The following is a 25,889-nucleotide window of genomic DNA, read 5'->3' as shown; positions in this document are numbered from 1 at the left end:
ACCACGTGGTTCAGTCCTTGTGGTGGCAACAGGTCACATGTCCATTTCCCCGGGGCCTTGTGTTCGGTGAAATTCCTTTACTGCTGGCCCTGCTCTAGTAAAAGCTCTTCCCCATCTGTTGATTGCATTTCAGTGTCTCCTTCTGGCCCACACCAGATTTTCTCTTTGAAAAGTAATAAAGTTCCACAAAATTTGGAAAGCACCTGACATCTGTGTTCACCTCATGTGAGGGGCATCAGCACCTACCACACAGAGTGCACATAGCAATGATGGAGACAGGGTGCCTTATGAGTCCAGTTTATTTTTTTCAGTTTTGCTATATTCTATTATTTTCCCAAGTTCAAAAATAATCTGAAGTATTCTATTCAGAGATGTATAGTTTGAATAGTTATTATTTGTTCTATTTTCCTTAAATTATAACTTTTTCAGTGCTTTCCTTTGTTTAAAGTGTGATATGATATCTTGGAGTCAGTTAATTGTTATAAGAATATATCCTTTTTACAATTACACTTACTAAGGAAACAGTGTTAGAATACTGGAGTGGATTGCGATTTCCTTAGCCAGGGGATCTCACCCAGAATAGAGCCCAAGTCTCCTGTTTGGCGGATTCTTTACCACTGAGCCACCAGGGAAGCCCACCTTCATCCAGCCAACAAATATCTACTAAGAGCTTGTTAGGCAATGCTGCAGATTCTGAGGCTGTCACAATCATCAAGAGATAAAATGTCTGTCCTTCTGGAGCTGAAATTCTCCTGGAGAAGTTGAAAATCAAGCCAATCATATGTAACAAAATGTACATATTTAACAAAATCTCAGTGCTGATACATGCAAAAGAGAAAAGTGAAGCAGAACTTGAGGAAGGGTGAGCTGATAGCATTATTAATAATGGGCAATATATATTGATCTGTTACAAATTCTACATGCACTGACACATTTAATATTCTTAACAATCTTAAGAGGTACACACCTTTATAATTATTATATTATAGTATTACTTAGAGTTTAGGAATATAAGTTAGAGTAGGTTCAGGAAACTTGCCCAGTTGGCACAGCCAGGCAAGACTTATGCCCAGGCTGCCTGGCTTCAAGTGTACAATTTATTTTTGTTTGGCTGGAAAAATAATATTCAACAAAAGTCTAAAATGTGGTATTTTGGTGCAATCGCAAAAATTACAGAGTGATCTCAGTTCATTTCCAAGGGAAACCATTCAGTATTGCAGTAATCCAAGTCTATGCCCCAACCACTAATGCTAAAAAAGCTGAAGTTGAACAGTTCGATGAAGAGCTAGAAGACTTTCTAGAACTAAAACCAAAAAAGATGTCTTCTTAATCATAGGGAACTGAAATGTGAAAGTAGGAAGTCAAGAGATACCTGGAGTAACAGGCAAGTTTGGCCTTGTAGTACAAAATGAAGCAGGACAAAGGCTAACAGAGTTTTGTCAAGAGAACGTTCTGGTCATAGCAAATACCCTCTTCCAAAAACACAAGAGACAACTCTACACATGGACATCACCAGATGGTCAATACTGAAATCAGATTGATTATATTCATTGCAGCCAAAGATGGAAAAGCTCTATACAGTCAGCAAAAACAAGATGGCAGCTGACTATGGCTCAGATCATGAACTCCTTGTTACAAAACTCAGGCATAAATTGAAGAAAGTAGGGGAAACCACAAGGCAATTCTGACATGACCTAAAACAAATCCCTTACAAATTATACAGTGGAAGTGACAAGTAGATTCAAGGGATTTAATATTCTTAACAATCTTAAGAGGTACACACCTTTATAATTATTATATTATAGTCTTACTTAGAGTTTAGGAATATAAGATCTATGGACAGAGGTTTGTAACACTCTACAGGAGGTGGTGAACAAAACCATCCCCAAGAAAAAGAAATGCAACAAGGCAAAATGGTTGTCTGAGAAGGCCTTACAAATAGCTGAGAAAAGAAGAGAAGCTAAAGGCAAAGGAGAAAAGGAAAGATATACCCATCTCAATATTGAGTTCCAAAGAATAGCACAGAGAGATAACACAGCCTTTCTAAGTGATCAATGCAAAAAAATAGAGGAAAACAATAGAAAAGGAAAGACCAGAGATTCCTTCAATAAAATTAGCAATACCAAGAGAACATTTCCTGCAAGGATGGGCACAATAAAGGACAGAAACAGTATGGACCTAACAGAAGCAGAAGAGATTAAGAAGTGGTGGCAAGAATACAGGGAAGAACTATTTCTAAAAAAGGTCTTAATGACCCAAATAGCTACAATGATGTGATCACTCACTTAAAGACAGACATCCTGGAACACAAAGTCAAGTGGGCTTTAGAAAGCATCATAATGAAGAAAGCTAGTGGTGACAGAATTCTAGCTGATCTATTTCAAATCCTAAAAGATGATGCCGTGAAAGTGTTGCACTCAATATGCCAGCAAATTTGGAAGACTCAGCAGTGTCCACAGGACTGGAAAAACGTCAGTCTTCATTTCCATCCTAAAGAAGGGCAGTACTAAAGAATGTTTAAATTACCACACAATTGCACTCATTTCACATGCTAGCAAAGCAATACTGAAAATCCTTCACGCTAGGCTTCAATAGTACATGAAGCAAGAACTTCCAAATGTACAAACTGTATTTAGAAAAGCCAGAGGAACCAGAGATCAAATTGCCAACATCCATTGTGTCATCAAAAAAGCAACAGAATTCCATAAAAAAAAAAATCTACTTCATTGACTACACTAAAGCCTTTCACTGTGTGGATCACAACAAATTGTGGAAAATTCTTTAAGAGATAGGAATACCAGACCACCTTACCTGCATCCTGTGAAACCTATATGCTGGCCAAGATGCAACAGTTAGAACCGGACATGGAACAGCTGTTCCAAAGCAACAATTTGGACTGGTTCCAAATTGGGAAAGGAGTACGTCAAGGCTATATGTTGTCACCTTGCTTATTTGACTTATATGCAGAGTACATCATGCAAAATGCCAGGCTGGATGAAGCACAAGCTGGCATCAAGATTTCTGGGAGAAATATCAATAACCTCAGATATGCATCTGATACCACCCAAATCATAGAAAGTGAAGAGGACTAAAGAGCCTCTTGATAAAAGTGAAAGAAGAGTGTGAAAAACCTGGCTTAAAACTCAACATTCAAGAAACTAAGATCATGCCACCCTGTCTCATCACTACATTGCAGTAGATGGGGAAACAGTGGAAACAATGACAGACTTTATTTCCAAAATCACTGCAGATGGTGACTGCAGCCATGAAATTAAAAGATGCTTGCTCCTGGGAAGAGGAGTTGCAAGAAACCTAGACAGAATATTAAAAAGTAGAGACATCACTTTACTGACAAAGTCCATCTAGTCAAACCTATGGTTTTCCCAGTAGTCATGTACCAATGTGAGGGTTGGACCATAAAGAAGGCTGAGTATTGAAGAACTGATGCTTTTGAACTGTGGTTCTAGAGAAAATTGTTGAGTCCCTTGGACAGCAAGGAGATCAAACCAGTCAATCCTAAAGGAAATCAACCCTGAATTTTCCTTGGATGGACTGATGATGAAGCTGAAGCTCCAATACTTTGGCCACCTGATGTGAAGAGCCAACTCATTGAAAAAGACCTTGATGCTGGGAAAGATGGAAGGCAGGTGGATAAGGGTACAAAAGAAGACAAGATGGGTGGATGGCATCACCAACTTAATGGACCTGAGTTTGAGCAAACTCCAAGCAATAGTGAAGGACTGGGAACACTGGTGTGCTGCTGTCCATGGGGTTGCAAAGTGTTGGGCATGACTCAGCGACTGGATGACAATAACCTGTATCCATATGCTTTGGGAAATAAGATGTTGTGTTTTATTTTTCATGTGTTTTCATTCACTACAATGCATTTATGACACTGAAGAAAATGCACTTGATTGGTCCACTATTTATAGGATTAAACTTGGGAAAGAACCATCATCAGAATGGGTTCCAGGATTACTAATGTATAAGGGGCAGTTTGTCATTGCTTGAACTTGCATATATTAAACTTTAGAAGATAATAAAGGGCCAATTAGCTTATATCTTCAGAGAACCAGTTTTTCTGTAAAATTTTTGAAAGTTTTTCTTTAGTATACCAACTCCTATGCAAAATGTACATTGGGAAAATTGACTCAACCATAAAGATTCTTTTAACTTTTCTGTTTAAGTCACATTGGGAGAAATAGCTTCACTTTTTGTGAGACTTCCATAATTAACCCCTAGGTGAGGTTTCTGGTGGATGTCCTGTGATGGGAAAGGGGGACACTGAGATCTTTCTGTCCTGAGTTGACTCCACCATCTTTCTCAGTGAACATTCACTGGAAGGAGCTCTCCCTATCACCTGGCTGTACATGTAAGACACATAAGAAGTCCTGAGGATGTCAAAGTTAATGTCTAAGAGGCTTGTCTACTTCAGGAACAGTTTGCTTAGAAAAATGTCATTCTTTCTGTATCCATAGGTACAACTTAAAGAATCCATCGAAGGTCTTCCTGCTAAAATGAATACCAAATTAGCAGAATCTGGGTTGAACTTGAGTGTTGGTCAGAAACAACTGGTGTGCCTTGCCAGGGCTCTTCTCAGGAAGAATCAGATATTGATTATTGACAAAGCCACATCAAACGTGGATCCAAGGTATGGAGCTGAGCCCCAGTAAATCTTGAACTGACTTGTAAATGTGGTAAATGGAAAACATTTCATGAATCTTCGAAATGTTTCTAAGTGCTCTTTTGGCCTCATGGATATCTGTTGATAATATTAACTCCAGAAAACAAAGGAAAAAACCAAGACATGTTATATGGTGTTAATGTTGTTTTGAGGCACAATAAGAGAGCTGAATTCCTAAATCCAGCTCCTGATAGTTTCAAGCAATTTTGAGGAAAGACTAATTTTCCATCATTTTATAAAAAATATTAAATTTCTAAGTAGACTTTTTATACTTAGTTTTTTAGGAACAAGACTATATGTTAAAGTATTGATTTTTAAAAACATTGTAAAAATATCATAGAATATTTTTAAGTCTTAAGTCTGCTTTTCCTGTCTTTACTGAACTAAATCAACTTCTTTGTTTCTAGAACTGATGAGTTAATACAAAAAAGAATTCGTGAGAGATTTGCCCAGTGCACTGTGCTGACCATTGCACACAGGTTGAGCACTGTTATTGACTGTGAACGGATAATGGTAAGACCCTCTCCATTTTAGCTGTTTCCATTTATGTTCAATTTTCAATATATCCTTCCATGTAAAATTTGATAGGGACGTCCATTAATTTTTCTCTTAGTTTTTTCTCTCATTCCTGAAAATTACTCAAGTACTTAACTATACTTTTAGAATGCACTATTAAATAATATATCCAATGATCTTATATTTTCATATTAAAAGTTTATTTGAATTGTCATTTTTTTATGATCACCAACCATTAAAATATTTCAAACCTAAGTTATAGCTCCATATTTTATTGGGGCAGAACACCATCATTTTCACTGTATCATAGAAATTTCAGCATTTTTGGATTCTCTTATCAAAAAATTTGGCTCTAATTTAGACTGCCAGGAGGTTGATGGCTAAAGTTGTAGAATTTCTCAGAAGATGAGAAAAGCCTAGTGAGAAAAACAGTACTTTAACTGAAAGGATTTCATATAAGAAATGTATTACATATGGATTAGAGGGCTAGAAAAATGAAACACTTGGGTAATGATCTTAGAAAGCAGCTACCATATACTCGGACAGATCTCCAGACCTGAGAATTCAGAAGAGAGGCCCTAAAATATTGATGCTCAGACCTCCAAGGAGAGGTCACTGCCCAGTTGCTGGTCATATTTGTGAGGGGGCAGGATGGGGCTGGTTCTCCAGGTGCTAATAGCTGGGAGCTGGAGTCAGGTACCAGTGCTGAGGTGATGCTAGTAGCAGAATCAGGTAGCACATTAGCTGTTTCCACCTTCAGTCTTCTTCTAGGGCCCCCTACTTGCAGGACCTAACAAAGGCCACCTGGCAAAAGAGTCTGAACTCTTGCAGTGACTTGCAGAGACCCAGCTTCTGCATCACAGATGAGAGTTTGGAAAGAAAGGCAAATCAGGGATGAGAGACTAACTAAACAACCAGCAAGTCTCTTACACAATATCTCTGTTCTGCACACATGGCAAGTTCCAGGCTTTGGTCTCTGGTTATCTGTCTAGTATATTCTTTCCAGGTTTGGTTGGCTCTTTCTTCCTTAGTAATTTAATATTTCCTTCCTTAGCTTTATTTCCTTCCTCTAACTATTACTTGTCTCTCTCTTTTTCATTTTATCTCTTTCCTTGTCCTTTCCCTCTGTTGTTTTCTCAGTTTCAATAAATGTTAGGATGTGACTTTATAAAACAAGAAAAGCATTCCTCAAAGGAAAAACTTTGGCAGCAAATAATCTCAGGGAATGCAAGATACTTTAAGATATTTTGATGGTTCATACAAAACAAGTAATAATCACTAATGAGTGGTCAGTAATACCCACAGTTCCTTATGTCTAAGGATAATAGTACCATCACTTTTGACTTCTTGGGCAGCTTCTGGAATATCACCTCCTATCCTACTTCACATGCACTGTCAGATGGGATCATCAGTGGGACACTGAGAAGATACCAGGCTGTCAGCATTGAGGCAGTACCTGTAGCCTCACACCCCAAGCTGGATGTGCTCAGGAGTGAGCTCTGGGGAGGCAGATGAAAGGAGTGGGACATCCTGTCGTCTAGGCTCCAAGCAGTGTGTCTGGTCATGTGGACTAGATATCACAGTAGGAAGCAGGCTGTACCTGTAGACTTTCATGAAAGATGGGGTGACATTCAAGATTGCCCAACAGTGACTCTTAATTTCTAGAAATGTTTTGTGTTAGTCCTTCATTTTGTGTTCTTGAATGCTAATTGGAAAAGTAACCTTTTATTTCTAGTTTTTACCTGTCACTTTGTTGTTCTTACCTCTCAACACTGTATTTCAAAGACTGTCCCCCAAAGCACCATTTTTCCATAATAAATAAATGATGCTGTGAAATGTACCTGTTTCAAGCCCTTTGTCAGGCTTTAGACATAGCAGCAGAAAGATGGCTTGATCGCCAGCTCAGTTAAGGGTCTGTTCAATTAAATTCTTTGTTCCTAAATGTACCCTAAACATTTATTTTTGGTTTTTCGGTATTATAGCATTAATGACATTCATGGTAACAGATTCTTTTTATTATCTAATTCTTAGAAATACTGTCACCTTGGAATGTGTGGTTGGTTAGGGAAACTGAAGAAGCACAGAAATGGAGGACATGTCTCCTGATCAGTCCTAAACTGTTATCACTCAGCACCTGATCTGCAGATGTGAACATCTATATCCTCTGAACCAGTCAGCTTTGTTGCTATTACCAAAAAAATGCTCATTTTTTTAATGCTTTACTTATCAGTTTGTTGTTCAGTCATTCAGTTCTGTCTGACTCTTTGTGACCCTATGGACTGCAGCATGCCAGGCTTCCCTGTCCTTCACTATCTCCCAGAGCCTACTCAAACCCATGTCCATTGAGTCGGTGATGCCATCCAACCATCTCATCCTCTGTCATCCCCTTCTCCTCCTGCCCTCCATCTTTCCCATCATCAGGGTCTTTTCCAGTGAGTTGGCTCTTCACATCAGGTGGCCAAAGTATTGGGGCTTCAGCTTCACCATCAGTCCTTCCAGTGAATATACAGGGTTGATTTCCTTTGGGATTGACTGTTTGATCTCCTTGCTGTCCAGGGAACTCTCAAAAGTCTTCTCTATCACCATAATTCAAAAGCATCAATTCATTGGCTGGCACTCAGCCTTCTTTATGGTCCAAATCTCATATCGATACATGACTTCTGGAAAAATCATAGCTTTGACTATATGGGCCTTTGTCAGCAAAGCAATGTCTCTCCTTTTTAATACATTCTCTAGGTTTGTCATAACTTTTTTTTCCAAGGAATAAGCATCTTGGAATATCTTATCAATATCTCCTGGTAAATTTCTATAACCTCAATTTTTTCTCTCTTGGTCAATGTCTGTGAACAAATCTTTAAAGGACTTTTATGAAGCAATGTACAGCCAGTCCCTCCCCAACTTTCTAGTTTTGTCTCACTCTCTTCTGCCTCCTTCCTTTACAGCTAAAACCACACTGATGGTCTTTCAGTTCTCCAAATTCAATGTTCACTCTCTTACAATGTGCTCTCTGTAGACTGTTGGCTTAGTCTAAGGTGCCTGCAGTGGATAATGGTGGGATGGTGGGACTTGGGGTAGATATGGAAGTGGAGCCAAGTGGACTGTGTGATGGATTGAACATGGGATCTGAGGGCAGAGAGAGAAGTTGATGCTGGTTTCTGGGTGCCAAGACTGAGCATCGGGGTGAATGGGGAAGATGGAGGGAGAAGGGAAAGGCAAGGGTTCTGTTTGGAGTCTGTCATCATTGTGATGAATGACCTTGTTTCCAGAAAGGATCTTACCCTTCACTGTGGAGCTGCTCTTCCCACTCCTGTGTTGGGAAACCTTCAGTTTAAGGTTTCGTGGTTGAGGTCATCAGTGATGTCATGGGGAGGTCCCACTAGGAGATGTAAGCTTGGCCCTGTGTTTACATCTCAGTCTGAGCTGGTTGTAGTTGCTGACTCCTCTGGTAGGAATAACAGGATTAGACCTCAGGGCACCAAGAGACAGGCATCCCCCAGCTTCAGGGTTGGGGATTGTCCTCTGTGCTCCATTCACCCCAGGTGTAAAGCCTGTATGTTATTCTAGAGCTTCTAATTACCAGTTGGCTTTCAATGTAGTGAAAACATCACAAATAATGTTCTCTCTCAAACCTTCAATTTTTGAGGCAATCTCATTTTTATTGCTTGCTTTAGAACTGTAGACATACTTTGTTTTATTGTGCTTCCCAGATACTGCATTTTTTACAAATTGAGAGCTTGTCATAAACCTGCATTGAGCAAGTCTATAGGCACTGTTTTTCCATCAGTATCTGCTTATTCCATGTCTCTATGTCACCTTTTGGTAATTCTCACAATATATCAGACATTTTCACTATCAGTGCAGTTGCTTTGGTGATCTGTAACATCAACAATCTTTGATATTACTACTGTGACTTACTGAAGTCTCTGATGATGGTTAATATTTTTAGCAATGCCTTATTTTTAAGTTAAGTTCTGTACTTTTTTTTTTTTCAGACATAATGCTGTTGCACACATGCTTGGGTATAGTATAGTGTAAACATAACTTCTATATGCCCTGGAAAACCAGAAAATTCACATGACTCACTTACTGCAGTATTCAGTGTATTCTGGTGTTCTGAAACTGAACCTGCAAGAGCTCAGAGGGATGCCTATACGAGTTCCTTTCTGGAAAGCAAGTGATTGTTTGTTCTTAAAGCTTTAAGGATATAAAGACAAGTCAGAGTCAATCTGCTACAAAGCCTGATGCTTCACAGGCAGGGCTGCTAGCCTGGGGGAGGGGCTTGGGGACGTGACAGATTCTGATGAAGGGCATAACCAACAGTGCTGTCACCATAAAGTCCTGTCACTGCAAGTGTTAAGGTGTAATAATTACATATTGTTGTACTGATGAACACTTCGGCACAAAAATAGATGGATATTTTCTTTTATTCTGTTTTTTAAAATGAAGAGCCTAACTCATAAAAACATATATTTTGTTACAAAAAGGCAATAAATGTGCAAGGTACAAATAAGAAAATTTTTTAAAATCTCATAAAGGGAAGATTACAAAATACACACCACCAGAAAGTAACAGTTGTATAGTGCTATAATATTATTTGGATAAAATTAGAACTATTAATAGTTTGATAATTAGTCTTATGCAAAACAGAGTATTTCATCAGCAGAATTTTTATAGCAACAATATATTCTTAAAATCCCCCATGTCAGTAATTAATTTTCTATAGCACAGTTTTAATAGCTGCCTAAAATTTCATCTTAGAGATCGAGTATAATTAATCTGAAACTTTGACATAATATGGGCTTCCCTGGAGGTTCAGACTGTTAAGAATCTGCCTGCAATGCAGGAGACCCAGGTTTGATCCCTGGATCAGGAAGATCCCCTGCAGAAGGGAAGGCTACCCACTCCAGTATTCTTGCCTGGAAAATTCCATGGACAGAGGAACCTAGCAGGCTACAGTCCATGGGGTCACAAAGAGTCGGACATGACTGAGCAACTAACACTTTCACTTTAGAGATTATATATTTTTTAAATTGTCACTTTTATTCAAAAATCTTGAAATGATTAGATGGATATGGTTTTGCTTAGTGTAAGTGAACAAGAGAAAAGGCTTGTTGGGAAACAACTGTGACCCAGTTAATAGCTTTGTGTATGTGTTGGCTCTCTGAAGGGATTTACCTAGTTTTGGTTCGTTAAACCATTTCAGAATTTTATTTTCCAAAGAAATTTTATGAATTTTAAGTATTTTAAAGATGTCATAACAGCATCTAAGTTATGATTAAGCATAAAAGTCATAACAGCAACTAAATTAATCATCCTCATTTGCTCCAAAATAGTGGAGTGAGACAGATAAATTAGAAATCCTTTTTCTCCTTATACTCACTACTGTCTATATTAGAGGGTTCTTCCTATAGATTTTAGGATTAGCTGGGTGCTTGTGACCTGCTTTCTCTGCAGCTAATAGCACAGCTGTTGCCTCTAATTCCTGAACATTTCAGTCTTCATGTCACCTGAATCCTCCCTAGAACCATGAACAGAGAAGCATGTGACAATCTGCACTTGCATTAACAGTATTGTTGTCTGTGGTCAACATTTTCACTGTCTGCAGTTAGAGAATTCTTTGGAAATGAATGATGAAGAACCAAAACCAGGGACAGGAAACTCAGATTCCACCTCTTTTGTTTACAGTCAATCTTATGATTTTGTTTTCTGTTTCTTCCTCAACACGAACCTCTTCTCAGTAGAATTTTCCCCAGGGAAATCAAAACCAGAAACTGTTGTAACATCCCCACCTAGAAAGCACAAAACAGCTCATGTCTAACTAGACTTTTACTTAAATTATGTTTTTCACCTTCATGGAACATTTCTTTCAGAAGCCTACATGGCTGTAATTAGAATATTTCAGAAGAGAAAACTCCTTCAAAAACTCCAAAAGATTTCACTCAAGTTTTCAAAGGAAAATAACTAATATGGATGTAGAAAGCACAGTTGGGAAGAAGAGATACTTTAAGAGGGGAGTGCTTATAAGCAAAGGCAGCAGATTTGGGAAAGTGACTATGGAAGTGACTATAACCCAGCCTTCATCACCTCCCTGGTGAGAGACTAATTTATTATTTAAAGGTCTAGGAAAGGATTTTGAATTAATACTTGCCATGTTGCCCAGTCACTGAGAAAATCACGGGCACCCATTTTACCAATGAGGGACCCACTATGCAAGTTTGGACAACTGTCCCTTTGTCATCACCTGGCGACCAGAAACAGAGATATGACACAGACCTTCCCCTTGCAACTCTACTTGTCGATAAGTGGAGGTCTATCTCTATTGTTGTCATCATTTCTTATCGGGCTTTAACTCCATCCTCTCCTGCCCCCCACCTCTCCATGCACTCACCCACCTCTCCTTGCATTCCTCTTTTTCACTGATGGCATCTTGCCAATGAATGGATCAAGTTATCTTGCAGTGGGTCCATTTAATTTTTATGTCTAGACAGCTACCAGGAATATCTGCACATAAACAGGTTTGATAAACACATCTTCATTGAGCTTATGTAACTCACTTACTTGTCCAACATAATGTTTTTTTACTTAACCTACTAGAGCTTGATAAGTAATTCAAGGTTGGGGGTTCCTGGAGAGATCCTGGGGTTCTGGGATTATTATCACGCCAATTTGAATGTGTGATTTAGTATATAGTTTAACTAGTGTTACAGCAAGGGTGGGGACACAGTGGAAAATGATACAACGTTATTTTTATAAGGGATGTTAAAAACCTAAAACTATACCTATTTTTCTGAACACAAAGAGAATTTAGATTTGCTTTATGTTTATTTATTCTGAAATATCTAAAATCTTTGATCAAGCCAGTAAATGTAAAGGCTAAGTTGGTAAAATTCTGTTTCCGGCCATTTTTCAGTCTATGTCCCATCTTAGGTCTTGAATCCCCTAATGTGAGTCTTGCCTTTTAATTTTAATTAGATCCAGTTTATTTTTGCTTTTATTTCTTTGCTTTGGGAGACTGATATAAGAAAATATTGCGGCATTTTATGTCAAAAAGTTTTTTGCCTGTGTTTTCCTTTTTGTTTATAATGCCCAGTCTTATCTTAGGTCTTTAAACTATTTTGAGTTTATTTTTATGTGTGGTATGAGGGAGTTTTCTAATTTCATTTATTTCCAGGTATGAAGCTTTCCCAGTACTACCTAGCAAAGAGACTGTCTTTTGTTCAATATATACTCTTACCTAATCTTCCATAGATTAATTGAACATAGATATTTTGAGACCTGTGTTTTAAAACTGCAGTTTTTCTTCTTCAACTTCAGGAGGAGCAGTTATGTTCTATTATGCTATGCTTAAGTAAAATTGCACATTCAGGGCATCTAAATTGGCATGCTCAATTGGCATACAGAAAATTAATTATGTAGATGAGACATTCAATTATTCTTGGACTCTTTTGAGAAAGCTGCTCTTAACAATGATTCACAGTATAAACAAAAGATTAATAGAAATATGCCCTTTGTGAGACTTAAAAAAATGTTTCCAATTAAATAAAAAGGATGAAGTTAACTGCAATACCTACATGTGGAAAAAATAACTTGTGTCTTGTTTAGAGTTCCAGCATATTCTCTTCTTTTTAAAAAAATAATTTTATTAACTTATTTTTGGCTGTGCTGGGTCTTCGTTGCTGTGTGAGCTTTTCTCTAGTTGCGACAAAAGTGCAGACTTCTCCTTGCAGAGGCTTCTGTTGTTGTGGAGCACAGGCTCTAGGCGCTCAGGCTTCAGTAGTTGTGACATGTGGGCTCAGTAGTTGTGGTGCATGAACTTATTTGCTCCACAGCATGTGGGGTCTTCCTGGATTAGGGATCAAACCTATGACTCCTGCATTGGCAGGCGACTCTTTTACCATTGAGCCACCAGGTAAGCCCATAACACATATTCTCTTTAGATGCATTTACTTTAAATATGACCTAAATGAATAATTAAATTCCACTTAACATCAGAACCGGAGAAGGCAATGGCACCCCACTCCAGTACTCTTGCCTGGAAAATCCCATGGATGGAGGAGGCTGGTTGGCTGCAGTCCATGGGGTTGTGAAGAGTTGGACACGCCTGAGTGACTTCACTTTCACTTTTCACTTTCATGGATTGGAGAAGGAAATGGAACACCCACTCCAGTGTTCTTGCCTGGAAAATCCCAGGAATGGCGGAGCCTGGTGGGCTGCCGTCTATGGGGTAGCACAGAGTCGGACAGGGCTGAAGCGACTTAGCAGCAGCAGCAGTAATATCAGAACTGTTTTTGTAGTTCTATTATTTGGATCAATTATTTCAGGTACTTTTTCCTCCTCCATAACCATTAACCAAGGCATAAGTAGAAAGGCAAACTTAAGAGCCCCTTCCTCTCCCTTTCAATTTCCAATTAGCAGGTTTATTAATGAGCAATAAAAGGGGTGAAAGACAGGCAGCTTAACAAAGAAAGAGAAAAAAGCAAATAAAAGTAATTTGTGAAAACAGATTCAGATCCTAGGCAGTTCAGGTTGGGCTGCCCTATGTGCTGTGCAGGCTGTGACTGCTTCAGTTTGGAGCTCAATTTCTTATTTGGTTTTATAGTCTTACCCAAAAGAAAACTGCATTTCTAGAAATGCCTTCTGTGCAGAGCAATTCTGCAAAAGCTGCTTATATAACAGCTCTTTTTGCCAGCCTTCCACTCTCATAATAATAAACTACAACCACAGCCAACGTCAAGAAGCATCTTAACCTCTTGGACAAGGGGTTCTGCCCCTCGTGTTGTTCAGTCGCTCAGTCTGTCAGTTTCCGACTGTTTGCACCCCCATGGACTGCAGCATTCCAGACTTCCCTGTCCTTCACTACTTACTGGAATTTGCTCAAACTCATGTCCCTTGAATTGCTGATGCCATCCAACCATCTCATCCTCTGTTGTCCCCTTGTCCTCCTGCCTTCAGTCTTTCCCAGCATCAGGGTCTTTTGCAGTGAGTCAGCTCTTCCCATTAGGTGGCCAAAGTAATGGAGTTTCAGCCTCACATTTAGTCCATCCAGTAGGGGCTGACGTTATCCAGGACACTAAAGAAATTCTGGAAGCATTTACTTTTTCCCCCCAAAATATTGCTCAAATTGTCAAATCAACTTGAGATTAACTTGTTGTTAGGACATTGCCATGTGATTTGTATGATGTCAACCTACTTTTTAGATAAATGCAGTCTGCTTTTCTTGAATCAAGACGTTTCTCAACTCTGTATATCTGTATAAATAGCCCTCAAAGCTCAGAGTCTGAGAGCTAAAAGCACTAACTAATGATAACAACCCCAAATTCCCTGGGCAGAATATAAATTACTACAGACTGTTCAGTTCCAGTAATCATATTCTAAAATGTTCATTTTCTTCCTTTCCTATAACCATATAATAATGAAAGGTCGGGCTGGGCCTTTGCTACCTAGTAAAACAGAGTAATCAAATCATTTAAATATCAGTCCTACCACCCAAATTCTCCCTGACCTGCCCCCTTTTGAAATATTGTCTGAGTTATGTTACTGGGGTATACTGTGTGCTAATGGGTTTCTTTCTGCTGTTAACAGGTTTTGGATTCAGGGACACAGAAAGAATATAGTCAGCCATATAATTTGCTGCAAAAAAGAAACAGCCTATTTTACAAGATGGTGCAACAAATGGGCAAGGCAGAGGCTGCTGTCCTCTCCAAAAGGGCAAAAGAGGTGAGTCTGCTGCAGGAAGATGTAATTAAAATTCGCCTCCAGGGTGCACTCTTCACAAGATCTCCACCAAGGGTCTGGGAACAAGCACTCTGTGCTCTTTTCAATTAGAAGCCTCCCGAGAGGAAGTTTCATGACTGGGTCTTAACAACATGTGGCAGGTGGAAGGCAGGTCTGCTGAGAATCTGCAGCAGTGCTGGGGGTGGGGTCGGAACGTGTGAACCCTTCTGTGTGCACACACCTGTGCCTGAGACAGAGATTTGGGATTCGACTTTCCACATGTTCGGACTCTGAGTTGAGATTCTCATGGAGCACTGAACATCCTGATACTGAAGACCCTTTACATTCATTCTGATTGGTGTTCAGCACATTTGTGATACAAGTTCTGTTGAGGAATATCCAGGAAATTTGAGAGTTTAAGGGGAAAAATCTTGAAATATTTTGATTCTAGGAAGATCTTCCAGAGAAAGGTGTAGGTCTCTTCTGTTTTGTAATCTGTAAAGAAAACTCTTACCTGAAATTATCACTTTCTCCCTAATTCTTTGTTGTTTAGAATTAGGTTCATTTGCCCCCCATGCTTCCTCTGTATTCTAGAAGATGAAATTGTCATCAGGACAAATCAAGAACTCACAACACCTTCACACTGTAGTCTGAATGGTGCCTGAAGGTTTACAGCACTTTCTCAGAGATGAGGTGTGTGAGGCATTAAGCACTGTATGTAGTGTGAGGAAGGGGCTCAGTGAGTAACATTCAGGTCATGTGGTATCTTCATAACAGAGGTGTACTGGTAACCAAGGTCTGGTTTAAGAGGCTTAGCTATTGTCATGCAGCCGTCTGTAATTCTTTCTGGGACAAGGTGGGAGTGAGATTGTGGTCGATGGGAAGACAGAGGGAGGGAAGGAAGGTCTGGTGTTCTTGTCCCTTAACATGCATGGCTCAGGGTGGGATGTGACTTCCCCATCGAAAATTTATCTCTGGGTGATAAATTATCTTTGTATGTCCCCTTCTTCATACTTTTATGCCTTTCCCAGATTTTCACTTATAAACAGAATAAGATTATTTGTTATTTGTGTAATATTTAAAATATCTTAAAGAAAACATGCCCCAGTATCTTAAGTACTTGTATATGAAAGATTTATCTAAAATGTGGCCTGAGTTCATCACTGTCTCCTCTCAATCCTCTGTAGAAATGAGAAAATTGCAAAGCAGGACCTTCCACTGCTCATCGGGTAGACTTCCTGGGTCCCAGAGCTGGCTGAAGGGTTGGCAGAGCTAGAGTTCATGCTTAGGTTTAGGGAAAAGGAAGTCTGTATTCTCAACTTTTCATAAGTACTTACATTGTGTGCAAATGTTGAGAAGCTGAACAAGGAACTCTGTATTTTTTTTTTTTTTTTTATGCCTGAAATTCACAGAGTGCTTTTATCCACTAGAGTGTCTCCCAGTCAGACCATCCCTCCTGAGGCCTAGAGAGCCAGGAATCCCCCAAACTCTTTTGCTCTTTTGACCTTAGGCATCTCACATCAAAAAGAGGTGTTCCCACCTGTATGTCAAAGTCTTCATTTTAAAACTATATTATCATGACATTGAGTAATGAGAAATAGAACACAATTTTAGATTGGTTCAGATAATAAGATAATAGGACTCAACCCTCTCTTTGTTCAGGTGAGGAAACTAAGGTGCTTTAGAAGGAAGGTGGCCCTATGTATATAACTGGTGTTAAGCTAGTGCAGCAGACACAGAATTATAAATTTGTTCTTTCAGTAAATATTTTAAATCAAGTGTAACATACACACTGAAGCAGACATAGGTCATAGACTTAGAAATCTTGTGATTCCTGGCCTAGTAATCCTGCACCTACTCTAACAATATTAATGGCAAGTTACATTTGTGTAGTTCTTCATAATTTATTTTATACAGTTCTCACATGTATGATTTCATTTACTCTCCTGATGGTCCATTTTATCCCATGTCATGGATAAAGAGAGTGCGTTCAGAGATCACTGAAGGTCACTGAGCTGGTCCAGGGAGCACAGAGCAGGAATTGCTGGGAGGCTGGGTGCTGTCCTAGGTACTGGGTTCTGTGTTGAGCCTGAGAACACTTCTCCTGTCACATGGTAGCCAAGGTCGGGCCAGTCACGGAAGTTCACAAGGTGACAGAACCTCACTCTTGGATTTCAGTCCTGCTACTGGCTCAGGTCACCTCTATAGAAAGAAATACATTTCTTAATTCTCATCCCATCTTGACATTACTTCTGCATACTCTGCATCATCTTAGGAGTATAAACTGTCAGATTATCAGTTTTTTGAATGTGCAAGCATCAGATATCAATGCATTGTTCAGAGCTATAACATGGGGAGCATTAGCCTAAGTTATAAGGTTTTCACTAATACAATAGAATTCATTCATCTAAAAAGAAAACCCAATATCTGGGAGAAGATGCTTCCACATCACAGTTTGTTGAACTTGTAGCTCAGGTGAGCTTATCACTGTCTGATTGACCCTTTTGGATGATCCATGAAATAGAGAAAGTCCCTTTTAGATACATAAAGCTAAAGGGGGCAGTAGTTTGCTAGGGCTGTCATACAAAGACCAAAGAGTAGGTGACTTAAAGAGCAGAAACTTATATCCTCACAGCCCTGGAGGTTGGAAGTCAGAGGTCAAGGTGTCAGCAGGGTTGATTTCCTCTGGGGTCTCGCTTCTTGCCTTGTAGACACCATCTTCTATCTGTGACCTCACATGCTCTTCCCTCTCTGTGAGCCTGTGTCCTGGTCTCTTCTTATGAAAACTCCAGTCTGTTAGATTAGGACCCACTTGTATGATTTCATTTTAACTTTATTGCCTCTTTAAAGATGCTGTCTCCAAATACAGTCACATTCTATGGTACTGGGGGGTTTAGGACTTCAACATGTAAAATTGGAAGTGAGAGGGTAACAGGCAAGAAGACCAGGGGGCTCCAAATGGAGGGAGTAGGTTGCAAGTGTCAGACATTTTTTTATCTCTCTCTTAAGCTGCAGGAGGAAACAAACTACTAGTGATATATTTTTCCCCTTCTATATACAAATTTATATCCACAGAAAAAGAAATGCAAAAAGGTAAAATGGGTGTCTGAGGAGGCCTTACAAATAGCTGAGAAAAGAGAAGCTAAAGGCAAAGGGAAAAAGGCAAGATATACCCATTTGAATGCAGAGTTCCAAAGAATAGAAAGGAAAGATAAGAAAGCCTTCCTCAGTGATCAGTGCAAAGAAATAGAGGAAAACAATAGAATGGGAAAGACTAGAGATCTCTTCAAGAAAATTAGAGATACCAAGGGAATATTTCATGCAAAGATGGGCTCAATAAAGGACAGAAATGGTATGGACCTAACAGAAGCAGAGATATTAAGAAGAGGTGACAAGAATACACAGAAGAACTATACAAAAAAGATATTCAACACCAAGATAATCACGATGGTGTGATCACTCACCTAAAGCCAGATATCCTAGAATGTAAAGTCAAGTGGGCCTTAGGAAACATCACTATGAACAAAGCTAGTTGAGGTGATAGAATTCCAGTTGAGCTAATTCAAATCCTAAAAGATGATGCTGTGAAAGTGCTGCACGCAATATGCCAGCAAATTTGGAAAACTCAGCAGTGGCCACAGGACTGTAAAAGGTCAGTTTTCATTCCAATCTCAAAGAAAGGCAATGCCAAAGAATGGTCTAACTACCGCACAATAGCACTCATCTCACAGGCTAGCAAAGTAATGCTCAGAATTCTCCAAGCTGGGCTTCAACAGTATGTGAACCGTGAACTCCCAGATGTTTAAGCAGCTGGATTTAGAAAAGGCATAGGAACCAGAGATCAAATTGCCAACATCCGCTGGATCATCAAAAAAGCAAGAAAGTTCCAGAAAAACATCTACTTCTGCTTTTATTGACTATGCCAAAGCCTTAGACTCTGTGGATTACAACAAACTTTGGAAAATCCTTCAAGTGATGGGAATACCAGACCACCTTATCTGCCTTCTGAGAAATCTATATTTAGGTCAGGAAGCAGCAGTAAAAACTGGACATGAAACAACAGGCTGGTTCCAAATCGGGAAAGGAGTACATCAAAGCTTTATATTGCCACCCTGCTTATTTAAGTTATATGCAGAATACGTCGTGAAAAACGCTGGGCTGGATAAAGCACAAGCTGGGATCAAGATTGCTGGAAGAAATATCAATAACTTCAGATATGCAGATAACACCAGCCTTATGGCAGAAAGTGAAGAACTAAAGAGCCTCTTGATGAAAGTGAAAGAGGAGAGCTAAAAAGTTGGCTTAAAGCTCAACATTCAGAAAACTAAGATCATGGCATCTTGTCCCATCACTTCATGGCAAATAGATGGGGAAACAGTGGAAACAATGATAGGCTTTATTTTTGGGGGCTCCAAAATCACTGTAGATGGTCACTGCAGCCATGAAATTAAAAGACACTTGCTCCTTGGAAGAAAAGTTTTGACCAACCTAGACAGCACATTAAAAAGCAAAGACATTGCTTTGACAACAAAGGTCCATCTAGTCAAAGCTATGGTTTTTCCAGTAATCATTTATGGATGTGAGAGATGGAAAATAAAGAAAGCTGAGCACTGAAGAATTGATGCTTTTGAACTGTGGTGTTGGAGAAGACTCTCGATAGTCTCTTGGACAGCAAGGAGAACAAACCAGTCAATCCTAAAGGAAATCAGTCCTGAATATTCATTGGAAGGACTGATGCTGAAGGTGAAACTCCAATATTTTGGCCTCCTGATGCGAAGAACTGACCCATTTGAAAAGGCCCTGATGCTGGGAATTATTGAAGGCAGGAGGAGAAGGGGATGGCAGAGGATAAGATGGTTGGATGACATCAGTGACTCAATGGGCATGAGTTTGAATAAGCTTTGGGAGTTGGTGGTTGACAGGGAACCCTGGCATACTGTAGTCCATGGGGACGCAAAGAGTAGGATAGGACTGAGGGACTGAACTGAACTGATACAAATTTAAAAAGAGGTTTCTTTTAAAATTCTGTGTTGCCATAAGGATACCTGGTTCCACCTGAACTTAACTTTCTCAAACCTTGAGCTAACCAAAGCATTTTTCTTATGGAAATGTTTGTCTTAAACTATGCAAATGAACTGTGTATTTACCCTAGACTCTGTCTTCAAGTGGGTTCCCCCTAAGACTCAGAATTGACATGACAAACCAGTACGTTTTACTCATGCAAATGTTCTCATAAGCTATGTCAATGAGACTGTATTTGCTTAGAAACCTGCCTTTCTTCAAGATTCATGTCAATCATTTTATGGCCAGGGACAACTCACCTTGTGCCAATGTTACCTCAAAATGCACGTTGTTTGTGAGGGGCCTGGTGCAAGTCTCTGAGTTCTGAGACATTTCCTTTCTCTAATTAGCAGACTGCTAGTAGCTATATGGATCTTCCCTGTAGCTCAGATGGTAAAGAATCTGCCTGCAATTCCTTAAAAAACTGGAAATACGAGACAGCAAGGGAGACACTGATGTATAGAACGGTCTTATGGAGTCTGTGGGAGAGGGAGAGGGTAGGAAGATTTGGGAGAATGGCAATGAAACATGTAAAATATCATGTAGGAAACGAGTTGCCAGTCCAGGTTCGATGCACAATGCTGGATGCTTGGGGCTGGTGCACTGGGACGGCCCAGAGGGATGGTATGGGGAGGGGGGAGGGAGGAGGGTTCGGGATGGGGAACACATGTATACCTGTGGTGGATTCATTTTGATATTTGGCAAAACTAATACAATTATGTAAAGTTTAAAAATAAAATAAAATTAGAAAAAAAAAAAAAAAGAATCTGCCTGCAATGCAGGAGACCTGGGTTAGATCCCTGGGTTGGAAAGATCCTCTGAAAAGGGAATGGCAATCCAGTCCAGTATTCTTGCCTGGAGAATCCCATGGACAGAGGAGCCTGGCAAGCCATAGTCCATGTGGTCGCAATTAGTCAGACACAACTGACTGACTAACACTGCTACTACTAGTAGCTATATAACATCCACCTAAAGACTAGCAGGGTGCACTCTTTCTGCCCCCTTCTGATGTCTATATCAGAAGCTTTCTCTATCTCTTTTATTTTTTTATACTTTAATAAAACTTTATTACACAAAAGCTCTGAATGATTAAGCCTTGTCACTAGCCCCAGATTGAATTCTTCTCCTCTGGATGCCAAGAATCGCAGTGTCTTTCATGATTCAGCAACAGTCTTTCAGAAGGGACACAGTTCAGCTCCAAGAATAAATACCTATCATCCATTCTGTTCTGTGATGAAGCAGATCTGGTTGAGGTTTTTTGAAGTTTCTTTCTTCCCAGGGTGTAACAGAGGTGTCATTTTGTCTATTCATGACATCACCTAATACAGCCCAGCAGTTATAAAATTATCATATCCTAGCTCCAGGAGCCTGGACCCATTTGAATAGATGGAAGAGGCACTCAGCATCCATGTAGCCTTGTGTCCCCCAAGGTCTCTGAGCCTCAGGTTCTCACCTGTGTGTAGAGCAAGATTACAGCCCTGCTGGCTTCTTCACACTTATCACAGGGATCAGATGAGACAGTATATGCTTAAGTGCTTGAAGAATATAGAGCACTTTACGGTATAAAACTGAGGTCATTTTGTAAAAGGCTGTAGGTAGAAACCTTGCCTCCCAATAATAAAACAAAAAACCCATAGTTCTTCTAGGTTGCTTTAGAGACTGTAAATCAGGGGTCCCCAACTGCTGAAGATCCTTTGCAGTATTCAGTTAAGGTATTTCAGACCATGAACCAAAGTCCTTTTCAGTTAAAAGTTGCTAAAAATAATATTTTCTTTATAAAAAAAAAATTGTATTGAGAAGGCTTATGGAGAAAGGAACCAGATGATTTTAGAAAGAATATTAAGCAGTAGAAAATGAAATTAATTTTCCTTTGTTCCTTTAACTGTTTTTAGTTTCACCAAAAGAGTACATAAATCTATAATTACAAAATATGTCTAGCTTAATAAAATGGAGGAGGGTGATGATATGCAATTAACCAACACCCCCCCACGCCCAACTCCCACAAAAGGCTTTATTTTTAAATTCCATTACAACGGAAATAGCCTCAGATTTCAGCCAGTGGGCCCAAGCGTTCTTGGAGGGTTTATTTTTCTCCTTAAGTGACATTTAAATATATAGCATTTCATGTGCAGAGCAGATTATGTTAACAACAAGAGAGTAAGAAAGTGCACTTACTATGAAGGTGGGTGTCCTAGTGCTTTTTTGTTTCATGTGTGAAGTTCATTCCATCTCATGATAACTTTGTTTACAGCACCCCAAAATGCACTTGCGGTCAGGATTTATAAAAGAGATCTGGGATCATATGAGTCGGACATGACTGAGCAACTAAACTGAACTGAACTGAAGCAACCCAGTTTGTGAAACGAGTCAGCCTCTGATAGACGATACATATTCTGTTTTAAAGACTCAAATGAAACTTTCACATTCTTCTTTGAAGATAAAGAGTTACACTTGAAGTAGTTTTTTTGGCCAAACATGTTTAGAGATAAGGCTTCACAAGCCCTGACATTATTTTATTTTGTTACGTGCATCTGTAAAGAACTGAGATACAATATAGCTGCTAAAATCTGATTGTGGAACTTGACAGCACTTCATTTCCTCTGTGTTCTGAGTATACACTGAGAAGACCTGTATCTCTTCCAGTTCAGCTAGAATTTGGTAGAATTCAAGAGCTCAAAGGTCTGGCACCGCTAAGTCATTTCAGTCCTGTCAGACTCTGTGCGACCGCATAGACGGCAGCCCACCAGGCTCCCCCGTCCCTGGGATCCTCCAGGCAAGAACACTGGAGTGGGTTGCCATTTCCTTCTCCAATGCGTGAAAGTGAAGAGTAAAAGTGAAGTCGCTCAGTCGTGTCTGACTCTTAGCGACCCCATGGACTGCAGCCTACCAGGCCCTCCATCCATGGGATTTTCCAGGCAACAGTACTGGAGTTGGGTGCCATTGCCAAAGGTCTGGCACAGATCTGTCCTATTATTGGGTATCATCTTACATTTTAGAGAAGTCTCTTGGTTGAGTCTTTGTTAGCACTTTTGATTCTCTTTTCAGTCTTGGCACCCACTGTCCACAGATCACATCTCTAGAGGTCCTATAACTGCTTTGCCGCACAAACTAAACACCAGGATATTTCATACATAGATGCCAGTGTTTTAGTGCCTGTCAATCAGAGTTTATAAAATATAAAGACAACAACCTGATACTAACATCCAAATTTGTTGTGCTCCTTTTATGTGTGAAAATGACAAACCCTGTTCAGATGCTAGATTTCCTACCTCTTTGTTACCCTGTTTTTAATTTATTTCAGGGAATAAAATGATTTTGCTAATCAAAATCATATCTGTGAATCAGAATGATCAGAAATCTAGGAGATCTACAGGTTATTTGGCATTACGTCCAGACCCACTGGGGGTTTTAATGGGACTGCTTCCTCCATAGAATTAATACAGCCCTGGTTTTCTAAAACTGTGTCTCCAATAGTAATATGATTGCTTCACATTTAGAAGGAAACCTAGAAATGTGTTGCCTTAGGAGGAGGACTTTAAAACTTTTAAACATGTTGTTTTTGTCTTTTTCTCCCTCAGGTGTACTTCAAAAGGAGATAGCAAAATATTACTCAAAGTGACCATGTGGTTATACATGTTTCCAGTGGACAGCCCTCAGCCTTCATAATATTTGAGTCAACACTGTGATTCTACCATGAGTTCATGTCTATTCCAAAGGCTTTTTTCCAAAAGTTTTGCACTACATAAACTATATTCTACTTGTTTTACACCAGCAACAAATATTTACACATTATAAAATGTGAGTTCTCCAACTTCACTCAACGATTTCAAGCTCTTAAAAAAGGATTTATTATGTTTACTTAAATGTTATATTACTTTCTTTCTTATCCAAATCAGAGGTGCAGGCCACCAGTAATAGCCGTTTCCCAGGTTTTGTGTCTTGAGAGACTCCAGAGCCAAACTCATTTTCTAAGATTTGAGACAAAGTTGTCACAGGTGTTTTTTTTTTTTTTTTTTTTTTTTAACTGTTTCCAGAATTACATATTACTTTCCAGTTATATCAGGGATTCTGTTTACTTGAAGACTGTGAAGTTGCTGTTTTGTGTCACCACTTCCTTTAACATGACTAGGATCCATTTTTTCACCAAAAGACCTCTGGTTAAAATACTATAGAGAAAACTGATAAGAAAACATACAATATACTATAGTTTAAGTGAAAGAAAGAAAGTGAAAGTGAAGTCCTCAGTCGTGTCTGACTCTTTGCGACCCCGTGAACTGTAGCCCACCAGGCTCCTCTGTCCATGGGATTCTCCAGGCAAGAATACTGGAGTGGGTTGCCATGCCCGCCTCCAGGGAATCTTCCCGACCCAAGGATCGACCCCAGGTCTTCTGCATTGCAGGTAGACCTTTACCCTCTGAGCCACCAGGGAAGACCTGGTTTAAGCCTAGTTTAAGTAACAACAACAACAAAAAAAAAGATATAGGGTTAAATATGTTATATGTTCTAAAAGAGAAGGAAGAGAAAATATGCTTTCTCAAAATAGGAGCCCTTCTAAGGGATTTGCTAATGAAGGACAGAATGTACTAGACTGTCTTCTAGATAGAGGATTTTAGGTTTTTGTTTTTGTTTTTGTTTTTTTAACATTACAAATGGTGGTAAAGTATATATAACATAAAATTTACCATATAACCATTTTTAGTCACATAATCCAGTGGCATTAATCACATTCACAGTGTTGTGTAACCACATTGTCTGGGTAACTTTTGGTAATTATGTTTTTTCCTATTCAGTGTGTTATTTCACAGAGTCATTTTGATAAGTTATTTCCTGTGAGTTTTTCTTGACTGGCATAAATTTATTCACAATATCGTATATGTTTCATATCTGCAGCACCTCTAACTGTGTTCTTTTGGCTTTCTAATTTTCTTTTAACCTTCTTTTTATAAATAATCTTGCATAACTTTTTCCTGTTTTCAAAGAATCAACTTTCTGCTTGATTGATGTTCTCTTTTTTCCCCAGTTCATCATATCATTCTTTCCTTCAACTTTTCCTTAGCTTTGAGGTTTTCCCTCTAAATTCTTAAATTGAAAAGATTATTAACATCATTATTTTTCTAATATAAATATATAAAGCTGACTTTTCCCCTAAGATCCACTTTAGGGGCTACCTGCAAGTTTTGGTACTCAACACCGCTGATAGCCATAGTATTATGTATTTTCTAATTCCTAATTTAATTCATTAACTATATCTTTTACCCATGAGTTATTCATAAATATACTGGTCTCTAAATTTCAAATTCGAATGGATATTTTTAATTAGATTCAGCCATGTGGAACTGCTAACATTCAGTCTTTTTTATAAGTGATAAAGTGGCAGTTTCATATGGTTCAACATATAGTTTTCTTTTGTTATTAACATATAACTTAATTTCATTTGGTCAGACAACATTAGATTGTGAATTTTAAACCATAGGTAACCACATTAACACAAAAGGTCCTTATTTCTACCATTTTGTGTTTTATTGGTTTTTTTTTTAAATGTTATAAATACATGTGTAACCAGTAATTTTCAATAAAAATCCTCCCCAAATACTGGAATGTTTTCTGATACGTGTTGCAGGCTGGTTCTCTGGGATGCACACTCGGATGGAGTTTAGTGCTGGGATGTGTATCAGGGGTGCCCTTGGGGTCAAAACTGTGGAATCAGGAGGGAAGAAACAGGGTAAGGCAGAGGGAAGGATCAAGCTGAATCACTGTCCAGATGACCTGAGCTGAGCCCATGGGGGTCTGGAATGAAGATGGCCCCTCAGGGTTGTCCTGACACATCCAATGACCAGGCCTCTATACCTCTACCCGGATGGATCATTGCATGTAGGCTGCCCCCAGAGGGGTTGGTGGTTTAAAATTGCCCACT

At 39.2% G+C, this 25,889-nt stretch overlaps 1 protein-coding gene across 1 annotated transcript in view; it reads left to right on the top strand.

Annotated features, from left to right (window-relative positions):
- The window catches only part of LOC147361929 (ATP-binding cassette sub-family C member 4-like), a 102,535-nt gene extending 76,970 nt beyond the window's left edge, over positions 1-25,565 (top strand). Inside the window, exons 16-19 of the mRNA XM_086328426.1 lie at positions 4,479-4,651; positions 5,092-5,197; positions 14,783-14,917; positions 23,554-25,565. Coding sequence (XP_086184552.1) covers positions 4,479-4,651; positions 5,092-5,197; positions 14,783-14,917; positions 23,554-23,574 — 435 coding nt within the window. The 3' untranslated portion in view covers positions 23,575-25,565. The remainder of the gene's footprint in view (positions 1-4,478; positions 4,652-5,091; positions 5,198-14,782; positions 14,918-23,553) is intronic.
- The last annotated feature ends 324 nt before the right edge of the window (positions 25,566-25,889 follow it).

The sequence above is a fragment of the Bos grunniens genome, chromosome 12 (genome assembly GCF_055505025.1).
Source record: "Bos grunniens cultivar Pamir isolate PY7600 chromosome 12, Bosgru_T2T1.0, whole genome shotgun sequence".
Lineage (NCBI taxonomy): Eukaryota > Metazoa > Chordata > Mammalia > Artiodactyla > Bovidae > Bos > Bos grunniens.
The sequence above is the reverse complement of the archived record's forward strand: the minus strand, read 5'-3'. Positions and strand labels throughout refer to the sequence as shown.